Source organism: Filicampus tigris, chromosome 5 (assembly GCF_054856515.1).
Source record: "Filicampus tigris isolate MCC_2025a chromosome 5, RoL_Ftig_1.0, whole genome shotgun sequence".
Classification (NCBI taxonomy): Eukaryota; Metazoa; Chordata; class Actinopteri; order Syngnathiformes; family Syngnathidae; genus Filicampus; species Filicampus tigris.
Genome location: NC_141221.1, coordinates 4,433,946 through 4,460,784, shown reverse-complemented (window position 1 = coordinate 4,460,784; position 26,839 = coordinate 4,433,946). Strand labels below are relative to the sequence as shown.

Genomic DNA, 26,839 nt, shown 5'->3' with positions numbered 1-26,839 from the left:
AAACGACGCTGGAGTGACCGCGGCACGTGCTTCCGAGCGAGCCGCTTGCACACCTTAGCGATGTCATTGATGATGTCCTGGTATTTGTTTGTGGCAGCGACAAGGTTAGCCTGCTCCAAGTTTCTCAGGTTCCTCAGGATCTTCCGCTTCTTCTGCTCCAGGGGCAGTTGACTGTCCTCCAGTACTGCAGGGCTGCTCTTGAGACCGTCGGGAGTCTGAGCATCCTGAACCGCCCGCCGGACCGCTATCTTGGTGTGCTCCGACTCCTGTGGGACAAAGTTGCAACATTACAGAACAATAATAAAACGACGGCACGCGAATGAAACGGCAGTTTGAGCAGAATAATCAAAAATGTCACCTGAGGAGCGGTGGCCGGGGTCTCTAAAATTTCGGGCAAAGTCTCTCCGGGTTGAATTCGGATCACATCTACGACTAGTTTCTTTGTCCTACAAAAGACAAAGGCAGACAATCATGGTGTGAAAAAGCACCACGTGCTGTTCATCAAGAAGCCAACGACACTCAAGAAAGCAACAAATGAAAACATTTGATATGACGTATGTTCATTTGCCTAAGGCAAGATTTATGGTATTACAGGATATTGAACTGTAATATTTTTAAACAAAAGCTATAGCGATGAACACAAAAAGAAACCCGTTTTGGTTTGTATACGAAATACACCCTAAAAAGGGAAGTCAACCCAAATTTTCTTTACAATAGGTTGTATGTGCCCCCAAAAGTCAAAACACGGCATTCTGATAACAATTGTGTTTGTGGAATATGTGTTATGAAGCAAAATCCACCCGTTTTGAGCCATCTCAGGGGCGGCCATTTTCCCACTTGCTGTCAACTGAAAATGACATCACAGTTTCTCAGGACTCCGGTAACCACCAATCACGGCTCACCTGTTTTCTGAAGATGAGCCATGATTGGTTGTTACCTCAGCCCTGAGCAATAGTGATGTCATTTTTAGTCGACAGCAAGTGACAAAATGGCCGCCCCCTGAGATGGAGAAAAAATGAATTTTGCTTCTTAATTCATATTCCACAAACACAATACTAATCAGAATATCACGTTTAGACAAGTGGGACTGCATAGAACATATTATTGTCAGAACATTTTTGGGTTGATTTCCCATTTAAGTCCACTGAAAGGCGCTATATGACTCAAAGTTATTGTCATTACTATTACTTTTAAGACAAGAGCCTTGTGAAAAACATGTCTACATATGGATGCCATTTCGAATGAAGTCAAAAGTAAACATCCCAATGTTAGGATGAAATCATCCTTCTAATGCAGCGTGTGTACACACAGGAGGATGCGCGTTTATAGGGAAGATAACTGCCGCCGGCAAGCTTCTTCCTGTTTGGACAGGAAATGATTCAAGTGCAGGAAAGACAAAGTTGGGTCACGAAGCGATAAGTGAGTGTTTGGGGGGGGGGGGGGGGGTGAATGCCAAATAAGGGTCAAAAACAGAACAACAACAAAAACAACTTCATCGTAGCTTCATTCTGTCTCTGGAGAATCTAAAAAGTAATCCAGGGCCTTAGTTTCAGGCACACAAGAATTGTGACGCTTGGCCATCATTCCTACAAAGTAGTACAAATGGAAGGAAACATGGGGTTGGTTCCCCCTTTCGGTTACAACAGCTTCTTGGAATGCTTTCTACAAGATGGTGGTGTGAGTGCGAATGTGTCACAAACTTGAAATGAACCACAAACATTTCTGGAGCGTGTCTTGTGCACTGGGAAATAAATAGTCATGCTACAACAGAAAAGCCCACCCACAACAGTCCAAAACACTGAAGTTAAAAAAAAAAAAAAAACAACAACAACAAAAAAAAAAAACATAAGCTGCAATATATCTACCGACTCCACCCTGCCTAATCACTGTGTTGATTTTGGAAACACTCAACTCACTTTGTCATGAGAGTCTTCAAGTCTTTGTCGTCCCCTTCAAGCAGCTCAAACTTGCTGGTCAGAGTGAGGGAGATCTCGGTCTTGGCCAGCTGGTTGAGGACACCATCCCTGTTTGTGTCACTGCCATGGACAGCTCCTTCACCTCATTTGAACAAGAACGTGAAAAAAATAATTGATATTTGGCATCTTTTAGAAGTGACATTGATCATCCAACTGTGTGGTATGAGCGTGCGGAGTACCAAGTAACATCTCAACATCGGGGACATCGCCCAAATCCTGCAAGAGCTCATGCAACAGGTCATTGAGGTCTGGTGAGATCGCCTCCAGATGTTCCAAAAGAAGCTGCATTGATACAGATGTGAAATAGGTTTTGAGTATAACGCCCACAAAATGGTAACCTTAACTTGACATCCAGGACTTACTGAGTGCGTATTGATGATCTCCTCTATGGAGATGTAGATGATGGGCTTGCTCAGGGTCACCATGTCTGAGTATTCATCAATGTTAAACTTCTCCTCGGGTTCAGGGACATCACAGGCGGACTGGAAAAACACTCTAAACGGAATTCAGAAATAGTTCTATTTTTGGTGCAGGATACAATGTGTGGATGCAAAATTGGTGCTCCACCTTTGTTAACATTCTAAGATTATGCTGTCATTTTCTTTCTCAGTGAATTATGCACAAGTAAAAATAAATGTGCAAGAGGTGGCAACCTATGAAGGTGTACTATTTGGTGCCAATCTGTGCTCGAGTGAGTGACGTTTTAGTTGTTGTCACACCCACAAGGCAACATTCTGAGCAGATTTTTGTAAGGACAAATCTTGCAAATGCTGACTCAGCAAGTACGCATTGCCTTTCCCGTCCACCAAATTGTCTGTCGGCTAAACATTTTCTCATGTCTTGATAGATTTTCTCAAATGTTTTGGTTTTGTTACTGATGGAAAAAAAAATGCATGTTTTAATTGCTATGGTCAATTTAAAAAAATAAAATAAAAAAAAAAGAGAGAGAAAGTCCATGTTTTATCGTCACATTAATTACCCATATGTAATATGTACTAATTGTGCATTCTCACCGGAACTTCTCGTATGTCTGCGAGATGAAGTTGTTCATGGGCGTCATGTGTGCATTCTCGCCCTCAAACAGCTTGTTGGCAGCAGCATGCTGGAGCATCTTTGCCACAGATCCCAGGTTGCGTCGCTGGTCCACATGGAGCTGCCCTCCCGCTGACAGGTCAATAATGTCAAATCCATCGGGAGCTACGATGGCAGGATTCATATAGCGGTAGTAAAGCAAGTTTCCTACTACCTGCAATGAGAAGGCAAGACGACGTCAATTACAGCATGTTGTGTTTCATAATGAATCAATTCAATAATTGAAGGCTTCAATAAGTAAACTGCACAATTGAAGGCTTCTACCTTTAGCAGCTCATCTTCTGATGCATCGGGAAACTTTTCATGAAGGCAGTTCTTCAGAACTTTTGCGACATATCTCATGCCATAACTGCATGCAAAACAACAAGAAATGGTAAGTACTCAAAATTGACATGCATAGAAAATGACATCATTACTGATGGCCGTCAATGAACTTGTCAACTTTTCCACATTCTAAAAACGCTGTGTAGTTGAGACGGTTCCGTTTAAACGTCAGCACCATCTAGTGGTACACTTGGACATTGCCACAGTTGTAAGTGTTTCCTTGATGCAGTAAAGCATAGTACTTGTGAAAATTATGAAAAAAAAACTGCCCATAATTCAAAATTAAGGGAGAACTATTGAGAGAAAAAAAAAAGACCAGGAAGCCACTTCTTCAAAATGTGGTAATGGTTATGACAGAGCAAAACACTTGGGGAAAATGTGACTAAAAGTTGCTTGATGATGAATTGCAAATAATCATGTCAACATACTAGAAGCAAACAGCAAATTAGGCAGTCTTTCAGCATGTATTGTAAATATTCCTATGGCTACTTCTTTTGAGAAAGTAATTTGATCATAACATGCACATTTACTGTCAGAAAACATGTGGGCATCAATACAATAAAAAAAAAAAAAAAAGTGGTCAACATCAAAATAAAATTCAGCACTTCATTAAGAGAAAAAAAACAACATAATTTGCCCAAACAAAGTATTAACTGAAAATGTTGTTTTAGCAAGAAAAAAATTGTCATGGAAGACACAGGTTGGAAATGGACATTTCCCTGTGCCAAAACTTACGGGATATTATCCAAGGAGGACACAATGGAGTTCAGGACTTTATCGGTTGCAGAGCGAAGAGCCACACTGGAAGACTCCAGCCTGTTGCGTACTTCTTCATGTGACATGGCCTGCTCAGGCGTCACTTCATAGGGCAGTTTGCTGAGACGCAATTACACAAAGACGGTCGTCAGCTGTGAATATTTTACTGCATAACATAACGTTCTGAATATCCATCTGGTGTGTTCACTGGCATCTGGCTAAACTGGAACATTAATTTGGTTTCAATGAAAGAGGTTAGTAGTGCTTCCAAATGAAGAAGTTTTAAACAGTCAACAGTTCTTGAAGGGCCAGCAAATATTTCATACTTTGAGCAGGCGTACAATTACACTATAAAGAAAGACAACTGATCCCATCCTTGCCATAACGTTGACAATATTTCTTTCCTACCTGGCCTCTCCAGTGGCTGTCTCCAGCTGGTTGACCCAGGCTTTGTAAACATCCACAGGGTTGGTGTTGATGCCAAGATTTTTGTCATCAATGATGTCTTTGACCACAGGAGATAAAAGTTGTCGCAGAGTGTTGTGGCCCCGTGCCCCTCGGTTGAAGCTCACCACCATCTTGATGACTGTGGGATTGCCTGTCACAATGTCCTGAATTTGGTCAACCTTAGACCTGGGATACAGTAAGATAAAAAATAAGTAAAAAAAAAAAAAAAAAAAAAAAAAAAAAATCACAGTAGATCCGGAACAATCTCTCCAACCAACAACCCGAATTCAGGAGGAACCATTGCAAGAGTGACACAGGCGTTACCTGATTTCTTCATCTAAAGCCGTTTTGAAGAGTTTGAGCAGCAGATATTCCTCTCTCTGGTTGGAGGCATAGTTGTACAAGGTGAAGATCACGGTGTCCATAAACTTTGTGGACTTGTTTTGGGGCATTTGGAAGATGAGCTTAGCCAAATAGGACGGGTTTGTCTGCGGAAAGAAAAGAAGGGAGCGTCGGACTCGGTTGTTGGGTTTGGAGTGTTGAGACAATGGGGGGGAAAAAGGCCGCCGAATTACCTGAAGGAGGTAAAAGAGATGCTGATAGGCCTCCAGTTTCTTCCTTTTCCCTTTACTTAACCCCTTTATTCCCAGTTTGTCTGCTGTGGCCAGGTCATCGTTACTGGTTTGGTTTTTCATGTTCTTCATTGTCTTATTATGAGTCACCACATCCTTTCAGGAGAAACGGAGACACAGTCGGTGATCAATATACACTGAATGTCTCACATATCCACTGTGCAAGAGCGGTTTAGCCACCTGCAGCGTGATCCTGTTCTTCACCAGCAACCCAATCTTGATATCCATCAGGTTCAAATCCTGCTCCATCTGCTGATATGAGCGGATTTTGGTCACCACTTCTTCCTTGAGTCGTGTCACTTCCTGTTCCTCTTGCAGATCCAAAGCGCTCTGCTCCAGCAAGTGGACAAACTTGCGCACCACTGATAAGGGCGGGTCCTTGGCCCCAGCTGAGTGATTGCACATAAGAGTGAGAGAGAAACATATCAAATGTATGTAAAAATGCAAACGTCCATTCAAATTTACAGACAATGGATTAACACGATCACAGGCAGATATGCATTACGTCATGTGCGTTGTTTTGGTACTACGCTGACTTACTCAGAGTTCTGTAGTCATCTCTTGCTTTATTGGCCTTGAGAAAAGCCTGGATAGTCACAACGTCCTTCTCCTATGTGCAAAAACGCCAACCAGTAAATGTCTTGCGTAAACAGGGCCAATCGAGACAAAACCCATGTCTACTGCAGGAATACACTAATTGAGTCAAGTGTTACTCACATGCTCTTTGAAGTATTGCAAACGGTCATTATATTCACGTTTGGCTTTCCACATTTTAACAAGGGACTGAATCTAAAAGTAAACCCAAAAATTCATGTCAACATTTTAAAACGCATTCCAATGGAATCCATTTTTGATGACGATACATCACGCATCACCTTGACAACGGATGTGACATTTTTATGAAGCAGTTTCATTCTGTCCTTGTATATTTGTCTCTGTTTGTAACCTCTCCAGGATGCCTGTAAAAAAAAAAAAAAAAAAAAAAAAAAAAAAAAAGAGTTATAATTCTAAACATAACATATGAGGTAAGCGCACTCATTTAATCTAAAAACAACTATAACTGAATGTGAAATACAGAGGGGGGAAAAAAAAAAAAAAAACACCCAGCAAAGCTCATGGGCACAACCTGCAGTCTGACGATATGAGGTTCTTGTTGACACAGGTACTCCATCCTCTGAGCATGCCTTTGCCTCACCAGAAAACCTCGGACCCTGGCCTGCAGCTGCGTCACTAAGGACTCATTGGCCAACCACAATTGTTCCCTCTTATATTCTGCAGTCACACAACTGACTGCAATCTAAATGGGATGAACGACAATCAATATTAAAATCAATAATACATATGCGTCACGGGGGGCGTACCGGAAGGTGGCAAGGTACCTGAATTTCCTCTTTATTGAGGTGGCCGCTATTGTCTTCAAAGTTTTCTGGCTCCTCCCAGGTACCATGTCTAGTCTCCAGGTTATAGTAGTAGTCATATCTGTCATTTATGCAGTGTTTCGCCCACACACTCTCAGTACCAGCTAAGAGAAAATGTATAGAATTTGGGGAATTTTGGTCCTCCCAAATGCCGATTTCTACCGCAGATTAATGAGTTTAACTACCTTCGGGTGCCATCTTTCCGAGTGTTTGTCCCAGTTCAGCCTGGTACATGTCAGCACATTCAGTGAGGACGGCTCTCAGCCCTGCATTTGGCGATTGCAGAGCCTGCAGTGTATTCTGGGAGTCACCCTCTGCCACCATCCTGTTTATGTCAGCTACTGCTTCGGCCACTGTCAAAACAGAGGATGACTGAGCCAAAGAAGTAGGCGTTAAGTCAATTATGACACCAGTCAAGTAACAGCAGGAGTAAAGCTCCAAAGAATTTTACCAGATGGAAGCGGAAAAAGGACAGAAAGTCATGACAGAACGTCACAATGACTTGGTCATGAGCAGACAAATCAAGCATGTTAAACCACATGCGCATGTCAGAAAATCCATGCAAATAATTAACTTCAAATTTTCAGTGAAGGAGAACAACATTTTCGAATTTACAACATTTTTCTGCTTACGGAAAAAAAAAAAAAAAAACTTGCATAACATGCATCTGGGGCAAGGAACCCTTAAGCTTGAGCTGCAATTTTTAAAAGTGAAAAAAAAAAAAAAATGAAGCACTCACTTGTGAGAGCCTCCTCGGCATCCTGGTTGGCTGCATGTATAGCCTCTTGGATTTGATCCAGCCACAGAACAGCAGATTCATCTCCTGAGTTCTGCAGTTGAACAAAATACTGTAAGTCGCAACATTTTCGGCCAAGTATGGTCTAAGTAAAAACAAGTATATAATCAACCACTGTTTATTGATATTAAATCACTGTACAGGAATTATGAATCACTTAAAGCCTTATCAGTTAAATCACTCAGCATCTTGCAATTCTTAAACCAGTGTTAAAAAAACAACAACAACAAAAATCAATTTCCGATGCTAATATAACTGCAAGTAGAACAAATCATCCCATGTAAAGGAAGACGTGTAAAGAAAACTTAAAATGTCCTTGTCCGACTCTACTACTCTATAGTAGTCCATAAAAAAAAAAAAGAATATTTATCCAGCCTAACTTTTAAGGCTAATTTTAGCAAACCCCGGAGAGGGTTACAACAATCCCTGACCACTGGCAGGAAGGAAATGGTCATTAGCTTGGGTCCTTTTAAAAAAAAAAAAAAATCTGCGGTGGCTGGAATGTCCCACACAATTTTTCTAGTAGAGTAGATGATATCGCAATTTTTAGACTATCCACAGAATATGGAGGGGGAAAAACAGCTATTTGTATTGGAATCGGAAAACATCAAAAACAGTAACTCGATAACTGCACAACCGGTTTTAAAAGTAGGATGACCCCTTCCTTGGAACACAACATTCAGCTAATTCACTAACATTATATTGCTAAATGAGGTGTTTCCACAAAATACATCATTAACAACTTTGTATTTAATGACATTGTTTAAATATCACAGCAGATGCTAAACCATGAACTTGTATCCTCCCACTCCAGTGAGTCAGTGGGGATTTACTGACACAGGCAGCAGAGAATTTTGTTTTCAAGGCTAGACAGGAAATGTGCACGCAGGAGCGAACAAACGGGCAGGCTTTTCTTGTATTCCATGAGGTAGCCAAGCTTGAGTATGCATCGCTGGCAGTTGTAGCGCTGCTGCGATGCCCCAAAGCAAAGTTCATTGGTGGATAACTGCTGTATACTTACTGAAAAATACTGAAACCTGACAATATTCCATTTTTTTGCATACGGTAGACATGGCGGACATTTTAGTTGGACTTATCATTTGTCTAATGGCTGTGCAGACCATCCAAGCTGATGGTAAGTATACCTTGATCTATTTTTTTCCCGCTGTTTATTGGAAATCGCTTACGCTTGGGACCATTTTGATCATAACCAATTAGCAGTGGGTATTTATTTAAAAAAAAAAACAAAAAAAACTAACTGTTGAAACTACCTGACGTATTTTAAAGAGTATCAGCTATTTAAAAATGTGAAATGTAAATTTCACTCCTTGTTATTCAAGAAATGCAATTATATAAACCACATGGTTCAAGACTAAAGCTTTTGTTATTCTTTTTTTTTTTTTAATTATTATTGCGTGAGAACCATTTATTTGTTGAAAAAAAAAAGTTTGCTACAGCGCTTAATAAACATCACTTCTGTTCCCATATAGGGAATAGAACTAGGACCACAAACAGTACACAATCTGAAGTGTCTCCAAAATCTTTCAAGGGCAAGATATATCAACGCAATCTCACAAGGCAGCCGTCAGCCGGTGTCCATCCGAGTGCAGACACATGGCTGGATGTGGACCCAGACGATGCCGCGACAGCTTATGCCACAGGGGTCTTAAGCACCTGGATCCTTCCCATATCTTACATCGTGGCCATGATTGTGGGTATCCCATCAAATGCCTACATTCTGGCCTTCCTCAGATTGAGACTTCAAGCCAAGTCCTTGTCCACAGTTGTGCTTTATCTGAACCTGGCCTTGTCGGACCTTCTGCTCCTGCTTTCCCTGGCATTGCGCGTTCACTACCATTTCAGTGGAAACAACTGGGTCTTTGGGGAGATCTCCTGCCGGCTGATGACAGCTTTATTTTATGGCAACGTCTACTGCTCAGCACAGACTATAGCATGCATCAGTCTGAAGCGCTACCTGGCTGTGGTTAAGCCCTTCTTGTACAGAAGGCTGGCCAAGACCGCGCTCTCCGTATGGGCTTGCTTGATCGTCTGGTTCCTATTTGGGGCGGCGATTGTACCGGAGCTACTCGTCAGGCAAAGCTATTGGCTTGCTGAGCTGGGAGTCGCCACCTGCCATGATGTGCTGCCCCTTGAAGAAAAATCCCATTCAGTGCTTGTGCCCTATAGACTGATGCTGGTTTGTCTGGGCTTTGTAGTCCCCTTTATGATTTGCATCTATGCACACGTGTCAGTGGTACGCCATCTTGGACAATCAGGGTGTAACTGGAGGCCTTTTATCAAGATCAGCACTCTGGTTCTCATCATCTTTGTGGTGTGTTACCTGCCCAGCGGGATCCTGCATATTGCACACTACGCCCGCCTGTTTTCCAGTGGGGACGACAAACTGTACGGATACTACAGATGTGCCGTGTGTCTCTGCTGCTTCCACAGTTGTTTGGATCCCTTCCTGTGTTTGCTCATTTCCAAATCGGCTTCATCAGAGATACAATTCATTTCCATCCGCAGGATCCCGGAGAGGCTGGCTGTTAAGATATGCGATTGAATGCGTGCGTGCGTGCACAGAAACGGCATCGCCTTACAGGACCATTGTTGGGACACAGCAGGGAATCACTAGCTCAGAAACATCTGACACTGGGAACTAAACAGGGTAATACATGACAGTATAAAAGTCTCTTTGTAAACATACTGTATGTACAGCACTGGGACAGGAATTTTGCCATACTGTTGATATTGTGAGATAATCAAATGAGAAATGTGTGTAGTTAGGTGGCAGAAATGTAAAATATGAATTATTTAATATCAAAAAAAAAAAAAATCCAAATTAAACAGACTTCTTGTGATTCATCACAGATTTAAAGATTTCATAACTAGTCAACAAAATGATGGGAAATTCATTTGAGATTGGGTTACATCGACTGATTGATTCGGGTTACCGGTACATTGTTTACAATCAAAAGTTCATTGTCGTGGATGACAATGTTATTGATGACAACACTGAATAACCGATGGGTTTTTTTTTTCACGAATGCCGACAGAAAGCACAATGTAATATAGTTGTATAACTGGAAGTTAATAAAACATTTTCAGAAACACTACATGGGGATAACATTTGCCGATGAGAGCTGTTCCAAATTAACATGTTAAAAAAAATCCCTTGAGGTGGAAAAACAACAACAAATCCATTGTTACTAGTATTGGTATGAATAAATAAAAAAATCATCGCACCTGGCAGAGGCGTTGTTTGATATAGTGTAGGACATCGTGGTAATGTTTGGCCGTGACTGGGTTCACCCCTGTCAACTTGGCAGTGGGGAGGAGCAGGGCTGTAAGTGTCTGCTGATAATCACCAGAGTTCAATGCTTCGTTGATCTCAGCTATCGCCATGATTCCTGGAAGAAGGATGGAAATGTCTAAGACTTTATTGATTATTCCATGCATAGGAATTGGCAATTTTTATGACTAACTGCAACATACTGCTCCGTTCAACAATCGCAAATGTGTCTTACGTTCATGCTCTTCAAGGACCTGAACGTTGACAGCGTCGATACACTTTTGAACATCATTCCAAGTGAGGAACTCTAGGCCCTTTGCAAGAGACTCCGCCCGCTCCTTAGCTAAGGCGTCAGCATATCTGATGAAAGAGACCATTGTAGAATTTTAACCCTTTAGGGCCAGGGTTTTCAATCAAATATTTTGAATTCGATTTTGCTACTTTGGTGCTTGAAAAGAGTTAACACAATTTCATCAAATTAAATGAGCTATCCAAGAACTTGAGATGAGCTTCAGGAATACCGAAGCGTTATCAGGGATCGGTAATCTTAAAATGACCTGCTATGATGTGATTTATTAAAGCATGGGTGTAAAATTTACAGTCAATATTACTTTTCATTGTGACTACCAATAGTCTGACAGGTGACACACCTGTTTAGGTTGTCTTGGTCCATGTTTGTGAAACCCAAAGGTGAATCTGTTAGTAGCTCGATCACAGCCTGTGGATCTTTGGTGTCCAGAACCTCGTTGAGCACAGCTACAGCCGACAGCATTTCCACAGCCACACTCAGCTCCTCATGGCTCAGGCCAGACTGAATGCAACGTTAAAATGTTGGAATCAAACACATGACGTGACATTTGACCACATTGCGCATCCCGTAGAGACAAACAAAATGTATCAATGCATCTACATTTGAGCAACCACAAGGATGTCATGCCGTACCCTCCCCCCTTGCAGTTGCAAACTAAAAAGTTCATTCTGATAGAGATTGGCAGCTGTTGAGTAGACGATTGGCAGTTGAGCCTCAGGGTTCATGAGCTCCTCTACGGTCGCCACTGCATCGCCGAGACGAATGGCAGTATTGATCGCTGAAACCGCCTCAAGTTCTGGCCATAAAAAATAATGAGATTAAACGACATGAGTGGACATACTTCAGAACCAGGTAAAAGTATGAGCCTGATAGACAGAATTGGAGGGGTTGTTATACGTGAATATGTGATAGTGCATACTTCGCCTTTCAGCCTCTGCAAAGTCATTGCAAGAGCTTAGAACTCTCTGAATCTCATCCTTATCCACCAGAACGACCTTGTCTTCATCCTGCAGTTAAAAGAAAACAATAGCTTGATACAATTATGAGAATAATGGCAACATTGTTTAAACTTAAGTTACAGTGGCATATATATTAGTGTTTTTGGACCTAATACTTTTAGTGTCAGCAGCAATACTTTGAAGGGAAAATAACCTAATTGCAGTTTTTTCCCCCGTCGCAATATTGCGATTAAATTTTTGATTATTTTTCTATTTTCAACTTGTCCTCTTTAGCTGCTTGATAATGTAGAATGGAGGACCTGAATCCCTTTTGGGCTAACAGTTTTTCTGTGTAAGATTCTAGTTTGGTACACTGTCACTGCGGCCATTATTTTTTTTCAAGGTGTGTTTGAAGTGATAAACAAATGCATTACTTGAGGAAATTTAAGTACTGGTAGTTTTTATTACAGAATTCAACCCATGAGTATTTTTTATATTTTCTTTTGCCACCCTGAATTTTTTGCGATTTTTAGATTTTCATAATGTCTATTTACATGGTTCATTCAATAATATACAATTGTCCTTTACTTTTATTATTATTTTTACAATCTAATGAAAATTGTACATTTTTCTTGGTGTTGTTGTGCTTGGTGTTGGTGTTATTGGAAATGTGATGACAATTGTGCACTCCGGTTGGCGGTTAGCCAGCGAATCAGAAATGAATTTCATTTCATGAAACCCATGACTGTGGATGGGATGTTAAACAATGACTTATTGAAACAATGGCTTATTGGCCATGTTCATCAATTGGAAAGGCAAACGGTAGACGATTGACAAATATTCGTTCTCACGCCCATTCACACTTACACGCGCTCGAGAGCACGTAAACTTTGCAGCTTCTACAGTAGAGGACAACATGGCCTTAACCTGACCAGTGGCTACTCCATTGAATTTACTGCAGGGGAGAAGTGCTGAAGAAACCTAAGGGGAGGGGGTAGCTTGATCTTATGGGATGGTTGTTACTGTATTTGTTTTTTTTTGTTTTTTTGTAGATTTTTTCTCTCCCAAAATCGCAGCTGCTGTCATTCGAAAATTGCATTCTAGTACATTGCGGTTAGATTTTTAATCATTCTTAAAAGTACTGCTTTACGCTCATATCCTTTATATCATTGTGTATAGACTAAACAAATACTATATGAGGTTTCATACTAGGTGGCAAAGGCCATACAAAGTGAAAATCAGGGCACCTTGGATTTGTGCAGACAATATGTGGTAAAATGCTCCAGGTACCAGCCATGGTTCATGTCCTGCACACCAAGCAGGGCAAGCGCTTGAAGCCTCAGTGCAGTCATAAGGGAAGCTTCATCCTGGGTGCACACCGCATGATTTACTTGCCTTACTGCTGCTTGGACTGTAGAAAAACAGAAGCAGGTTAATCTAACATGCCTATGTGTTGTTGCCGACAGAAACTGTTGCCGTGTACTTTTTTTGTGCAAGCGCTGAATGCTAAAAATGTTTTATGCAGCAAAAGTTTATGATCATGGAGGAAGGTGAGTCCTTACTGTTGACAAAGTCTATGCAGCTCTGGATCTCCTGCTGTGTCAGCAACTCCTCATAAACATCTCTTTCCTCGGTACAAAAGGAGGAGTACTAGGAAAAACACAAAAAAAAAAAACACTTTTCATACAGCATAGGCTGGCATGTTTGTGAAGAAAAAAAGGTTCAAGTAAATTCCCTTCTGTCTGTGGTGTCTTGTGAAATAAAAGCAAAAGGGAGACCAGTTGCCTTGCAGTGCAAGTGTTAAAATTTGGTGAAGTGCAGCTGACGCTGCAGCAGCTGGAATGTGCTGGCAAGGCTCATAGAGCGAGTGATTGCGGGCAACCGTTTTCTGGGCCACTACAGTTGATTCTATTACACACTGCAATTGGAACCATCTGCTTGGACAACAACTTTAAAGTAGTGATGCTACTCTCAAATAATACCCAAAGAAAGTAGATGTTGTTTGGGAATTGAGACAGAGCAAGTCAAAGGAAAAGACACCATTGATACTTTCAACACACTTTAAGGAGGTTCAATTTTATTCGCTGTATGTTCATCATTCAGAAGGGGCTGAATCCATTCTATTTAATATGGATAAAAGTGAGACTGGCAAGTTTTCTTTTGTCTCCTTTCCATAGTTTTAGTTCTCATTAAATAATTGAGCCTAATGACAAAATCGAGCCTTGTGCAGTATTCAGAAAGTCAAATTTGGTGATGATCAAATATAGGATTGTTTCGATCTGGTGGAGGGATGCAAACTACAGAGTGCTGTTAACTTTCAGTAGAGTATTATTGGTTTAATGTGAAAAGCCACTCAGCCAACAAATACAACTGACGACCACGTTACAACTCTTACACTGCCCGATGACTGATCCCGTTTACGGGTCTTGGCCTGGCTCAATGTGTCCTGATAGTCTTGTTCCAGAGCTTCCTGGGTGTTCCTCAGCATGGCGTTTGGATTTGTCAGGGCTGACATCGTCACAGATGCCTGACCCCTGTCCACTGCCTCATTGATGGCAAACACGGCCGCATGCACTAAGGACGAGAGGAGCACAACAATGTTTGGCGTTTGAATAGCACGCACTGCAGTGATGAAAATGTCCACCTCTACAAATCTAGATCGAGGAGGTAAACGACTTACATGCTGCTTCATCCACAGAGAGCTCATTTGCCAGGATTCCTCCAATCTTACTAAACGCCGGCATTTGAATGCCATACTTGTCCAGTTCACTCCTCATGTTGCTGATCTCTTCCTCTGGGGGAGACACATACAGATCGACGTAAGGTAGTCGGGTAATTAGCGGGAATTTTGAAAGGAAAGTGAAAATTACACTGAGATTAGCACAGGGGAGGGAGATTAAGACTGGGGTTAAAAACAAGTAGTACATAAATTCTATTTTCATGTAGTATGTTGTACCGCTGTTACCTGTAAAGGCCACCTTCCCTAATAGGTCCTGGATCTGAGGGGCAATGCCCAGTTTATACAAGTACAAGCTGAAACAAACAACAGTGCGCATAAGATTAGCACTAAAACCTGAGCAAGCACTCAAAGCTTATCTGCAGCTACGAACAGTAATAGTGAATAATCAACTGAAAGATTTGTATGGTTTTATTTTTTTCTTGACTAATAGAGATTATTCCTGGCTGGCTTTTTTCTTTCTTTTACTTCACAACAATAAGGCACAAACACCACAGGGAGGTAGTGTTGGTTTAGGATTCAATAAACGACGACACCGGCCGGCCACTCCAGGTTGCCCTCTAGTCTACCCGCCAATTAATTCAACAGGTAGGTGCCTGGCAACTTCATCAAACTTTCATCAGCCTGTAGGTACCTGAGAAGCCACAATGAATTATGGATACTTAATGTAGGTCTGGCATCAGGGCAAGTCAAACAATAGCTGCAGAGGCAGATTATTCTGCACTTTGGTCACAGAGTGTGTGCAAACATTAAATGGCCTCTGTCCCTGACACGCGGACAGGGTCTCATTCATTCTGAGAGACAAACACAGAAACAGCTGACCAGCATTAGTAACAGTGACTGGGGACATTTTAACACTATCAGCTGATCAATTGCTTGGAGCAACTTGCCTCAAAAGACAACTCCATCTATTTGTGTTTTTCTCCAGGTCAAACCATTGCCTTTTTACCAGCAACATCCGTACTATTATGCATCATTGCTGTCCATATTACATTGTTGTTGTTTGACATTTTTTTTCACGACACTGTGTGCCGACGAGAACATCTGCTGCCTTGACTCCACGTGCGCACATGTTTGTGCGCAGGGACGCAGGGCAGCATTGTGGAGCCTCCTGCTGGAGTCGCAGGAAGGAAGAAGTGGTGTGTGCATAAATTGGGAAGGAAACCAAATCTCAAAGGACCTGACAGAAACACTACAACAGAGAAACAATCCAAGCAGCTCACGTAATCTCTCCGTAATTCTGTCCTGTTGACCAGATGGTCAGGCAGATAAAATTGACACTTTATTCATTCAAGTCGTGAACCTGAAAATAACATTTGTTTATACATCCAACTTACTTACTTATGCAAAATCAGGAGCACCATAACACTCACTCGTAACACCGACAACCTCATTTCCAAAACGTAAATTACTACACCCAATCTAAAAGGGAAGAACGGTGGCAATGGTTGTTGGCTCTCTGGCGTGTCTTCCCAGCCATCAAGTGTGAAATCAAACAACCAATTAAATATTTAATCTGCATATTTATGAGTGTGACATTCTTAATTTCTACCCTGCTCTTATGTAATAGCTTTCAAGTGACCTCACGCAGCGCCATGTTGGAGGTCGACGCATCATTTTGGTCTGGTACTTATCGTGTTCGAATGAAGAATTTTTTTTTTTATCTCAACCGCCAACATGGCGGCCAAACAAATAGCGTACTTATCACGTGATCGAAAACTATCCAAAGTGGGAAAGGTTTACATAAACACTTCCACTCTTGAGTTTGTCCACCCATGACTTTGCAGCTAGGCTAGACGAAGATCTGACACTTTCAAGCAGCAGTCAAACATGACTGAAACACATTCGAAGCAAAAAAGGAACACTTGCATGGATTATCTGACAACCTAAATTGCGAATCTACGTCATATAAAATGTACTGTAACCAAGGAATTCTTACCTTAGTGCATGTATGCAGTATACCACCTTGGGCATGTTTTTCCGATCATACACGTCAGTTGTTTCTGGGTAGAATATCTGGGGGAAAAAAATGTATTACCGGTATTTTAAAAATGTTTTGCTATTCTGCCGCGACCAGTTTGCGGGAAACCATCGAAAGACATTCATTTATCAATTGGCTTTAAGCCACTAATGGCCAAACTAATCAATTATTAGGATCTCATTTTGTTCTGTTGTGTTGCAAAGTGTTTGAGACAATTGGCTAACAAAGAACTCTTGTCCCCTCTGGCAAACACAAACATACTTTAAAAAAAAAAAAAAAAAAAGAATGACCCATCACATGATCACATGCTGCTGTACAGATCGGGGACTTTTCCCATCCTGTCATGACAATTAGGCTAGGTTCACGCCGCAGGTCTTAATGCTCAATTCGGATTTTTTGAAAAAAAAAATAAATAAATAAAAAAAATAAAAAAAATCACATTTTTTTGTGTTAGCGCTCATATTACATTATAAATGCGACCTCGGTCTTGTCTGCTGTATGAACACGTGCGTCGCCAAAGCGGCCCGCATGCGCAGAAGAAGAGACGACGTCACGCCCGACGTTGTGTTTGCGGAAGTAAGTGGGCCAGTGGGCAAGTGGGCCTTGCTGGGAACATATTTTTGAAAAAAAATATGTTTGGGTTGATTTTCCCCTTTAAGTCAGGCTGCACCAGTGTGTATACTGGATATAAAATATGTATGTGTGTTTGCAAGACAAGAGAGCAACTGTTTGGCTGTGCAAACTCTTTACCTTTGGTAGACCCACTGATTCCATGGCTCTGAGCCACTGAACTGTATTGTCAGTGTGCCTGAAGTGCAGTCCTTTGCTCTGAAAGGGGGGGAAAAAAAAAATGGATCTAACACAGAGGAACGTGACCTAAATTCACTGAAATGGAATTCCCAAAAGCGAGGTTGTCAAGTCTTCTGCAGAAGGGCGGCTTTAAAAAAATAATAGGAATATAAAACATACCTTGTACCGAGATTGATCTCTGTCGTAGATCCTTTTTACTGTCACCATTTTGGGGGCAAAGAAGTTGGCAAGTTTGCCAAGGTAGACACCATTCCTCAGTCCTTCTTCCAGTTCTGTGGTAGTGGGCAGGTCCTCATCCAGGCAGGCTTCCATCCACCTAAGAACACATACAAACTGAGTTTAACGCAAGCAGGAAGCTGCTTCTCTCCAGGGGTCTAAATGTTCATTTATTCAGACAATTTGCAGTACTAGTAAAGGAAAAAAAACTAGCTGCTTGAGTCTTGTTTAATAGAATCTTAGTTCGAATGTTTATGATACCGCTTTATATACAGTTTCACAGTCTGATGATTCACACGATAAAACATTCAGGTCTGCCCTAATTTACGCAGTAATTTATCCAATATGTAGCCTCGAGTTATTGCTGAACTGAAAGGTTCCATCATTTCTTGGGATAAATCCCCAGGTTTCCAACTGTGGTCACCACCCGAGGAGAAATACTGAAGAACAACATGTGTGAACTGTGATGAACCTGAGATGTGAAAAGCAGTTATTTCCTGGCACTGGGTACTATTTTCTTCTAAAGGGTTTGGTAAATGATTTGTTAGGTTGTGAATTAAGTTGGTTTGAGAATCTGTTACACATTATCAGGCTGGCTTGGAGCGTTGCCATTTTCAATGTTGGAGCTCCACCCCTGCCCCAATGTCTCTCTGCTGTTGGAAATGTGTATTTGTGTGCATTTTCTCACCTCCTGACAACAACTAAATATATTTACTATTACTTGTATTGTATAAATACTTTTCAACAAAAACATTAATTTACAAAATATTACACAGTGCTCCGTCACTTTGCGTTAAGCGAACCATCGCCTCTTTGTCAGTAAGCAATAATGTCTGTACTCCCACACAAAGGTTAATCCACTATGTGGAAGATCACGTGACCAAGCCCAGAAGATAGGTTAGCGGGCTTCCTGTGTATGTCGCAATAGCAAGAAAACAGGTTGATGACATGATAGTTTGAAGCCAAACTTGGTAAAAATAAATAAATACATAAATAAATAAATACATCTTTATGGCCGGTGTGTTTGGACAAAAGTTAAATACATGCACATACCCTATTTACACAAATATGATGTGCTATATGTAAATGAGAACAAAGCCTAAACATCCGCTATTGTCATCTTTGATAGCTCTGTGGTGGCATTTTATGTCAATAAAAATAAAAATAAAAATAAAATAGACGTAGATGTATTTAAGTGCCCATAGGTGCTGTCATGGTCCCCGAGTGTTTTTGCACATTTTACCAAATGTGGACGTAGGTTGTGCACATTCTGGATTAGGATTAATTGACGTTAAAGTCAAGTCAAATATTTGAATAGTATGTTCTATTCTTCCCCTCTAGTCTAAACATGTTATTCTAAGTAATTAAATATTATGTTGGTGGAATAAGACTTAAGAAGATTAATTCAACTGTTTTCAGCCTTCTCAGGCCGCAGCCATTTTGACATTTAACTGCCCTCTGATGTCGACTGGAATTGACATCAAAGTGCCGTTGTTCTCTCACTGTGAACGTCACGGCTCACCTGTTCTCTGCGTTTGGTGGTCACATAATGTTTGCAATGTGATCCCAAGGGTACTTTGACGTCAATTCCAGAGAGCTGTATAATGTCAAAACGGCTGCACCCTGAGATGGCTGAAAACGGGTGAATTCATCTGCTGTTAAGCGAAAGGGTGGAGACCAGTGACGTCGGTTGATGCTGATCATTATGGAAGAAAACCTCAACCATAAATATTCTAAATGTGAGTTTTCCTTTGGCATTTGTCAGTACTACTCCATTTGATCCTTCAGATATGGTAATGCATCATGGAGAAACTACAGCTTTCTGATAAATATTAGTATCACCAAGCAGTGGTAGAGAGCCAAAACGCATTTAAAAAATAAAATGAAATAAATCATTTCAAAAAGGACATACTGAGACACTTAAGATTTCTGGGGGCAAAGCGTTTGGCGGGAACATCAACACAGTCAAAAAGGGACATCCTGCTTGTGAAAGATCACTTCTTGCATTTAGAACAATGTAGGGGAGCATGTCTCCCGAAGGAGGACGGACTAGTTCCAAGTTTACAGCTCTCTGAGCAGACTTTCCTGTCATTGTCCAGGAGAAACCAAGCAACACTTTCTGTAACACAAGACCTTTCCTCCCAGCTTCACAACCACAATTGATGATACTTGCACTGAAAGTACGTACATATTTTACACAGGACAAATCCCAAAGCACCCCAAACAAAAATCTCACACAAGGTACTGTATATATCTGGAAATAATGATGATCTTATTTGTATTATTCTGTTGCACAAATGGCGGCAGGCCAATACAGAGGTAATTGTACCTTGTGCCATCTAGTGGAAGAGCATTTCATTGTACTACTTGTCGCTGGCATAGATAAATGAACAAAGGCATTATTAGCAGAAAATGTTTTACTCGGCTCTTTTGGCAAGATGACAACGTACCGTTTAACTGTGCATCAAACTGTGGATTACAGTACTAAAAATAGAATGGTGTGTACCAATGAAAAGAGCATCGCAGGTAGGAATACTTTTTTTGCAAATGCTATTTTCGTAGGTACTACAGCCTACACTGGAGATGAGAGGATTCAATCCTTGTTCCGACATCGACTGCTGACCCCAGAGCGTCAAGACTAATCCCTTGCTCTCCCTGCTTCGTTACAAATCCTAATCCTAATCCAATTTGACATCTATTCCAGAATAGAGAAATAATTCGTTTTATAAATAACAGGAGCATAGTTAAGTGAGTGTTTGAGGAAGTTAGAGTATGAAACTGTTGTGTTGAAAGGAAGCAGCTGTTTTGGTGAAGGCCTCTCGGGACAGCAAGGCAAGACTTCCACCAAGTTTCTCAACACACTAAAAAACAAAATAACCTCGGTTCATAACCTAGGTAATGAGGTCTGTGCTTAGTTTATCCTGCAGAAGATTGACAATCTTATGACAGAGCAAATAATAAAGACAAAGTCAAAGCGCATGTTCAGTTGTGAGATACTGTGCAACATAGAACCAATTTCAAAAATTGCAAGTCCATGTTGGCATGGAAAGGAGAGACTTGAAGGGAAGTTGTATGTCTCTCATCACGTGTCGCAACATATGATTCGATTGTTGTGTCACGAGAATAACTAACTGAAAACATACCGATACTACTGCATAGGGCACATTACATTTGAAGTGTATGATTGGAGTCTCTTCTGGCTCAAGTAAGTCATCTTTTCCGCCGAGTCAGCAGAACTCATTAGCAGGAGTGTTTGCAGTGGCGTGTAATAATCTCATGTGCATGCTAATTCTGTCTTCACCTGCTCCAACAGCTTCATGCAAGCATGCTCAGCTGACGCTGTTGTTGTTCCTCTCCTTCTTCCACATGCTTCATAAACACTACATACTAATTCAGTTACGTAATAAGTACTCATTCAATACACAATGCTTTTCACCCGATGGCTTTAGGACACCTTGCAGTTTATCTGTGGACGTATGCTTTTGTCTTTTTTACCGTTTGGCCTCCTCCAGGTGACACAGGTACTCATACGCAATGTTCTGCCGCCGCCTCTCATCCATCTCCTCCGCTGACAGCCTCTCATCATCCTGAATGGCTGCAAAAATCACACACAATTCTGTTACCACTCATTCTTCCAACAAAACTGACCAATATTATACTGATCCACAATTGTAACTCATTAAATACAACTGTCAACTAATCGTGTATACAAGTAAGGTGTCGTTTATCAACGTTGATCAAAATGAAAAGCTGGCTAATATTAGCAAAACGGCTGGGCTGATATCCGCTATGGGTTGCTTGAAGTGGCAAATTGTGCAAAGTGCACACGCGGCTACACAAACACGAAGACAACAAGGCTCTTCCGCATATGCGCCGATGGTTGCAGAGTGTTTCCGAAAAGGACAGGAGATGGTGGCGATGTCGGAAAGGAAATAGTTGCTTTGGAAAATACTTCCTGCCGTCCGGGGAACCCCCATTTGTACAAAAAAAACACTTCCTGCCGTCTGGGGAACCCCCATTTGTGCAAAAAAAAAAACAACTGCCCAAGCAGCCTCTAAGGTGACATGTGGTGAGAAAGAAAGGAAAAAAATAAAAAAATAAAACCTTTGCGTTCCCTCGCAAAGATTTGCGTTCTCTCACAAGACTGCAAATTTATGTTTTGTTTTTTTTTTGCGAAGGAATGCATTTTTTAAACTGAGTGTTTATGTACTTCCGGGTCAGTTTGGCTAGAGTATCCTCTAACACACTTCTTTTTCGAGAAATGGCAATTTGTCTGAGACAGAAAGAGGACTTTGAACTGTTAATGAGAACAAGAAATGTCCCTCATGGACATTGTGTTCATGAAAAGAGAACGCTCCATCTTTGTTGCTTTTGTTTACCCGGAAGATGACCCTTAAGTACATAAATGCGCATTTAAAAAAAAAAAAAAAAAAAAAAATCGCCCCCTTTCAAAAAATGCGTTATATTGCGATCATTGCGAGGGAACGCAAAGGAGTTTTTTTTCTTCCGCACTACACAGTAAATTTCGTAGAGTATATTTTACTCTAAAAAGACAAAATTTAGTCCCAGTCAACAGAGTAAACTTTGAGAATAAAATATGCAGCGCAAAATTCAGCATAAAGTTTACTCTGAGAATTTTACGCTGAATATTTTACTCTAATTTTAGCCTGCTTACTGGGACCACATAGTCTTTTTAGAGTAAAATGTACGAAATTTACTATGTAACTTAGGCTCAGGGGCTTCATACGCATCGCAATAGCCACCAGGACTCCCGTGACCCGAGTGAGGGAGGATAAGCAGTTCAGAAAATGGATGAATTCCCGGTGCTTCCACATTTGTCAGTCAGAGAGCGGCTTTGATCGGCTACATTCTGTCACATCACAGTCTGCGGCGTCAACTAGCTCAGGAGAACGCAGCGTCCTCCCCCACACACACAAAGATTTTAGGTCGTAAAAACGGAAAACTTTCATTATATTCAAGACCCAATTATCTAGAGAAATTCACTCTTAACACACTTCACACGTAAGGAGAATCATAGAAGAAAGTCTTCGGACATACGATTGTAGGGCATTTGCCGTCCTGGATCGTGAAGGGGCAAATTCAGGACAAAAGTAGCCCAATTGTTTATGAGTGTACCTAGCCTAAGTTTTAAAATGGATGAATAATCATGTTTATTGATCCTGATTTCAATATCAATTAAAATAATCATGATCATTTTTTTCATAATCGCTCTAGTAGGCGACTGCATATAAACAGAGGAGCAAAGACCGAAGACCTACGAAGTTGCAAATAGAGAAAGGAGATGATGCCAAACACGCGGGCCATGTTAACTTCGGTAAACACTGTGCCATGCAATGTTGTGTTTTGTGCGCATACATGTCTCTTCATGGACATATTCTGTTCACATTAGAATGATTGTAATGTTTATGACTACACAAAAAGACCAATATTTTACCAATATTTGGCCCCAAAAAAAAAAAAAATTGGAAACGGACGTCAGGCCCTGGAGTGTAAACATAGCCTTAGAGGCTGCTGTTTAGCCTCCACGCTAGCTAGCCATCCACAGGTGAGGTGCTGCAAAGATACGTTTGTACACGCGGGAAAGATACGTTGACGTCAACAAACGTCCAGATTTTACATTGGCCTATCATCACAAGCAGCAGTATTTACAAACTCGCATGCAAATCCTACGTTAATCTAGCACACATTGCATGTCATTCTATCTTCTCTATAAGATAACTGTCAGTAACGATATACGGCCAAACTGGAACACTTGGCATCTCTGTACTTGGGAAACCCAAAGCGCCAAGGTGAAACGTAGTTCACACGGAGGTGCTAAAAACAAATTTATTTTTGTCTATTTACAGAATTCCACATTTTGACACATATCTTTTGGTTCAAAGATTAACTGAAAATTCACATTTGACTATCTGAATGAATCTACTAGCCACAAATGTATTCCTCAAAACCACTGCACCAAAGTGATTTGTTTCTGGTCCTGATAAATTTCAGGACACTTTTCAGACACTAACATAAGTGGCTTATCAATGCTTGTTGAAAGTGTTTTCGGTGGATTGTTAGGAGCTCGAGAAGCCCAGGGGAAGTCAACTACATCTCATGCTCTAGTGAGCGGCTGTGCAGGAGAGACAAAATGGGCGGGATCCAAGTGGTCTTAACTGACAAGTGACTTCTGCCGGGACTTGACCTTATTTACCTGTATCTTGTTTGTTTTACAGCGGCCTAATCCAATCACCTCATTCTTTCTGGCTGAGTGAAGGCCTATTCCAGGGGTAAGAAACTCTGGTTCCTCGAGAGCCATATCCTGCCTGTTTTGGATCTCTCGCTACTGCAACACACCTAATTCAAATGCTCATCTGACCCCTGGCCTATCCCTATGGGTTGACCAAACCTCAAAATTCTTGGGACTTTTAATATACACCGGTCATCTATCAACATTTTCACGAAGAAGATCAAGAAGAACATCACATCAATGCGAGTAGATCTCTAGGTTGCGCAGACGGGTGTACCTAATGTTTTGGCAGGTTGGTGCAAAGGACACCTACTGGTAATTTGTACGTATGATAAGTAATCTTACACCGGTTGTGTACTCACTGCTGCCTGGTGCAATATGAAGTGGTTAAACCAGTTGACTGATTAGCCTAAACAATGTAATCCCAATGGGCCCCGGAGGAGTGAGATCAACTTTGATCCGTAATTCATTTGTTTACAATAAAGAGGAAAAACTTTATTCCTTTGAATGTAGTGCATTCTATTAAACACAGTCGTAATTGCTTTAAAGACCTAGTGTGACGTAAACTTGGCCAACCATCTTTTGACGGCTAAAACTATTTTAAGCAAACTTTCGTTTTTATGACGCAACCGACCCAGATGAATAATTAGACCCATAGCAACGTGCTTAACAACCAAAACGCAAATGTCCGGCAATCTCCGGAAATCTTCGGCGAGTGACGTCATTAGAAGAGATCATCATTTGTGACGCATTGTTTACTGTCACGTTTGCGAAACAAAACGTCTCGTTTACAACTCCCGACCGGCTGCAGGAAATTGTAACCATAGTAAAAAATAAAAATATATACCGGTAGGTAGAGAGTGGTATTTCAACCCGTGACACAATTGGGGGGAACATTTTGTTAAAAAGCATGAGCTGGCATTACTTTGCTCTCAGTGAGACTGTATGGAACAAATGAGTAATCTCACCGTGCGTAATTTACAGCACGGCACAGCATCGAATTTCAAACAATAATGCTAGGCTAATAATCGTAGCCTATTTATCTTACCATTCTAGCAATGTCAGTGGGTTTCGTCTCCACTCCATGTCCGGTGTTCTGACAACTTTCTCATCCTCCTGAGCATCTGGCTCGTACATACTGTATACGGTCCAACATGCATTATGCCAACAACCTCCTCTTCCTTCAGCTCTTCTAACACCTGGATACCCTCAGATAAATTTGAAATATCTTTTTGCTTTCTGAGTCCGTTCTAAGTTGCTTTGTGCACTTTAACCATTGAGCGCTGCCGTAGTCATTCATCTACTGACGTCACACTTGCGGTTTCGAGCTCGCCAGAATCTCACTTTGGAAAAACAGTGATTTTGTCAAATACACCAAATAGAAATGATGTTTTTATGCTTTATTTTGTATCATATTTAATGACTTCGATTTTATTTGGCATTTTCTGAAGTTACTTCACACTAGGACTTTTAAATGTTTTGAAGCATCATTTGCCAATATAATATTCCAATGTGATGTGTGTTGGTCCTCATTAGGGTCGCGGGTCATCGCATTTCTAATCTTTGCCATCACCAGTACCATAAACATGAAAAATAAGCAGACATGGCACATCCCTTTGAGCTGTGTGCCTTTGGCTACGCTAAGCAAGTAGGGGCAAAGTGTCAGTGCATTGCATGTTTGCTGATGGTACAAACACCAAAATAAGGATGCCTGCACATTGTTTTGCATGCACAACGTCATATCATATAACGTCAACGGATCTTGGAATAATAATGGGAATAACCATACATAGGTAAGAATATTTCCTCTTTTTGAAATGTTTTGTATTAATAGCTTATGCTTTGATGTCAAAAATTAATATCATTCAAATTGATTGAGAAATGATTATGATTTATTTGCAATGTTCATGCATTGCCTTTGATGGGAACTTGCCCCTACCAACATGGACGCCACTTGCTCAGTCCTCACTCTTAACAATAACACAGCTTATTATTTGTGTAAACACGAAGACGTATAATTCACTATAAAATAAAACAGCCATGAAGTCCACTATAGAGAAGATGTGCTTGCACCTTTTGCTTTAAAGACTAGTCATGTGGCTACACTTCTTATCTCTCCCTTACCAAATATGTTGTAAGAACCCCAGTGACCTGCCAGTCATATTTTGTATGGTGAACGACTAGGTTTGAAGTCAAGGAAAATTTGTGACAAGCTCTCACAGGCAACATATGGAATTTGGCCCATATGCCTTGAGTATGACACCTGTGCTTTAGATGTACATTGAGCCAAAGTTTCATGAGAGAATTTGTATCACTTTTACAGGTGTTCCATGTTGGAAATTCAACTGCATACATCTGAGTGTGTTTGGAAAGTGCAAATGTGTATTGCACTCATTTCTGCACGTGGAAAAAAGGTCCAAGTTATGATACTACACACCAGCCATACTGACTAATGTGCACACTTCCTGCACTTTTGTACTGTTATATTTAACCCACAGGATGAGGTTTGCTGCCTTTGTGTGCACATCATCATGGGACTTTAGTTATTGGCTCTATGGTGTTGACTCATGCTGTTTTTCAGCTGCAGGGACTCTCTCACTAATTGTGAGGAGTGCTCCACTCACTATAGCAAAGGGATTATTATCTTTATGTGATAGACACAATAAAAGGTTTGATTGTTAATTACTAAATTTGGTTTGGGGGACACTTTTCTTTAATCCAGGTAGAACATGCAAATTAGAACAGCCCCAGTGAATTTACTGAAAGCTTCGGGCCACCCTTGTGTTAAACTAACATTTGTGCTGTTTCCCTGCAGGCACACCTCCCCTGGCGTGTATGATGCAAATCACCACCACCAAGCTGAT

At 41.0% G+C, this 26,839-nt stretch overlaps 2 protein-coding genes across 4 annotated transcripts in view; one reads left to right on the top strand and one right to left on the bottom strand.

The window, feature by feature from the left end:
- Nucleotides 1-26,839, bottom strand: part of iqgap2 (IQ motif containing GTPase activating protein 2) — a 29,369-nt gene that overhangs the window by 1,687 nt on the left and 843 nt on the right. Inside the window, exons 2-34 of one of the 2 annotated variants that reach the window (XM_086030692.1) lie at nucleotides 21,221-21,320; nucleotides 17,669-17,825; nucleotides 17,450-17,527; nucleotides 16,658-16,734; nucleotides 14,947-15,014; nucleotides 14,662-14,775; nucleotides 14,377-14,555; nucleotides 13,544-13,631; nucleotides 13,229-13,392; nucleotides 11,963-12,050; nucleotides 11,676-11,839; nucleotides 11,384-11,544; nucleotides 10,969-11,093; nucleotides 10,688-10,851; nucleotides 7,385-7,475; nucleotides 6,831-6,998; nucleotides 6,607-6,749; nucleotides 6,354-6,524; nucleotides 6,103-6,186; nucleotides 5,945-6,016; nucleotides 5,768-5,837; nucleotides 5,408-5,616; nucleotides 5,171-5,323; nucleotides 4,920-5,083; nucleotides 4,557-4,781; nucleotides 4,128-4,268; nucleotides 3,333-3,417; nucleotides 2,990-3,222; nucleotides 2,339-2,471; nucleotides 2,156-2,258; nucleotides 1,917-2,052; nucleotides 359-446; nucleotides 54-266 (exon numbers count right to left, since the gene is read on the bottom strand). In XM_086030692.1, the coding sequence (XP_085886818.1) occupies nucleotides 54-266; nucleotides 359-446; nucleotides 1,917-2,052; nucleotides 2,156-2,258; nucleotides 2,339-2,471; nucleotides 2,990-3,222; nucleotides 3,333-3,417; nucleotides 4,128-4,268; nucleotides 4,557-4,781; nucleotides 4,920-5,083; nucleotides 5,171-5,323; nucleotides 5,408-5,616; nucleotides 5,768-5,837; nucleotides 5,945-6,016; nucleotides 6,103-6,186; nucleotides 6,354-6,524; nucleotides 6,607-6,749; nucleotides 6,831-6,998; nucleotides 7,385-7,475; nucleotides 10,688-10,851; nucleotides 10,969-11,093; nucleotides 11,384-11,544; nucleotides 11,676-11,839; nucleotides 11,963-12,050; nucleotides 13,229-13,392; nucleotides 13,544-13,631; nucleotides 14,377-14,555; nucleotides 14,662-14,775; nucleotides 14,947-15,014; nucleotides 16,658-16,734; nucleotides 17,450-17,527; nucleotides 17,669-17,825; nucleotides 21,221-21,320 (4,409 nt within the window). Of the gene's footprint in view, nucleotides 1-53; nucleotides 267-358; nucleotides 447-1,916; nucleotides 2,059-2,155; nucleotides 2,259-2,338; nucleotides 2,472-2,989; nucleotides 3,223-3,332; nucleotides 3,418-4,127; nucleotides 4,269-4,556; nucleotides 4,782-4,919; nucleotides 5,084-5,170; nucleotides 5,324-5,407; nucleotides 5,617-5,767; nucleotides 5,838-5,944; nucleotides 6,017-6,102; nucleotides 6,187-6,353; nucleotides 6,525-6,606; nucleotides 6,750-6,830; nucleotides 6,999-7,384; nucleotides 7,476-10,687; nucleotides 10,852-10,968; nucleotides 11,094-11,383; nucleotides 11,545-11,675; nucleotides 11,840-11,962; nucleotides 12,051-13,228; nucleotides 13,393-13,543; nucleotides 13,632-14,376; nucleotides 14,556-14,661; nucleotides 14,776-14,946; nucleotides 15,015-16,657; nucleotides 16,735-17,449; nucleotides 17,528-17,668; nucleotides 17,826-21,220; nucleotides 21,321-26,839 lie in introns of both variants that reach the window. The other variant, XM_086030691.1, reaches the window with a different exon arrangement.
- On the top strand, nucleotides 8,300-10,691 carry f2rl2 (coagulation factor II (thrombin) receptor-like 2). 2 transcript variants are annotated; one of them, XM_086030694.1, is made up of 2 exons: nucleotides 8,300-8,576; nucleotides 8,991-10,691. In XM_086030694.1, exons 1-2 carry the CDS (start codon nucleotides 8,574-8,576, stop codon nucleotides 10,002-10,004), a joined length of 1,017 nt encoding a protein of 338 aa, XP_085886820.1. In that variant the 5' UTR covers nucleotides 8,300-8,573; the 3' UTR covers nucleotides 10,005-10,691. The 2 variants fall into 2 exon arrangements, with proteins under 2 accessions (XP_085886820.1, XP_085886819.1); XM_086030693.1 differs by having other exon boundaries at nucleotides 8,932-10,691.

Bases quoted from the DNA above. Each gene is read 5' to 3' on its own strand.
- f2rl2 (XM_086030693.1), top strand. From the start codon at position 8,513: ATGGCGGACATTTTAGTTGGACTTATCATTTGTCTAATGGCTGTGCAG. The intron at 8,577-8,931 runs GTAAGTATACCT...GTTCCCATATAG, and splicing joins GCAGACCATCCAAGCTGATG to GGAATAGAACTAGGACCACA.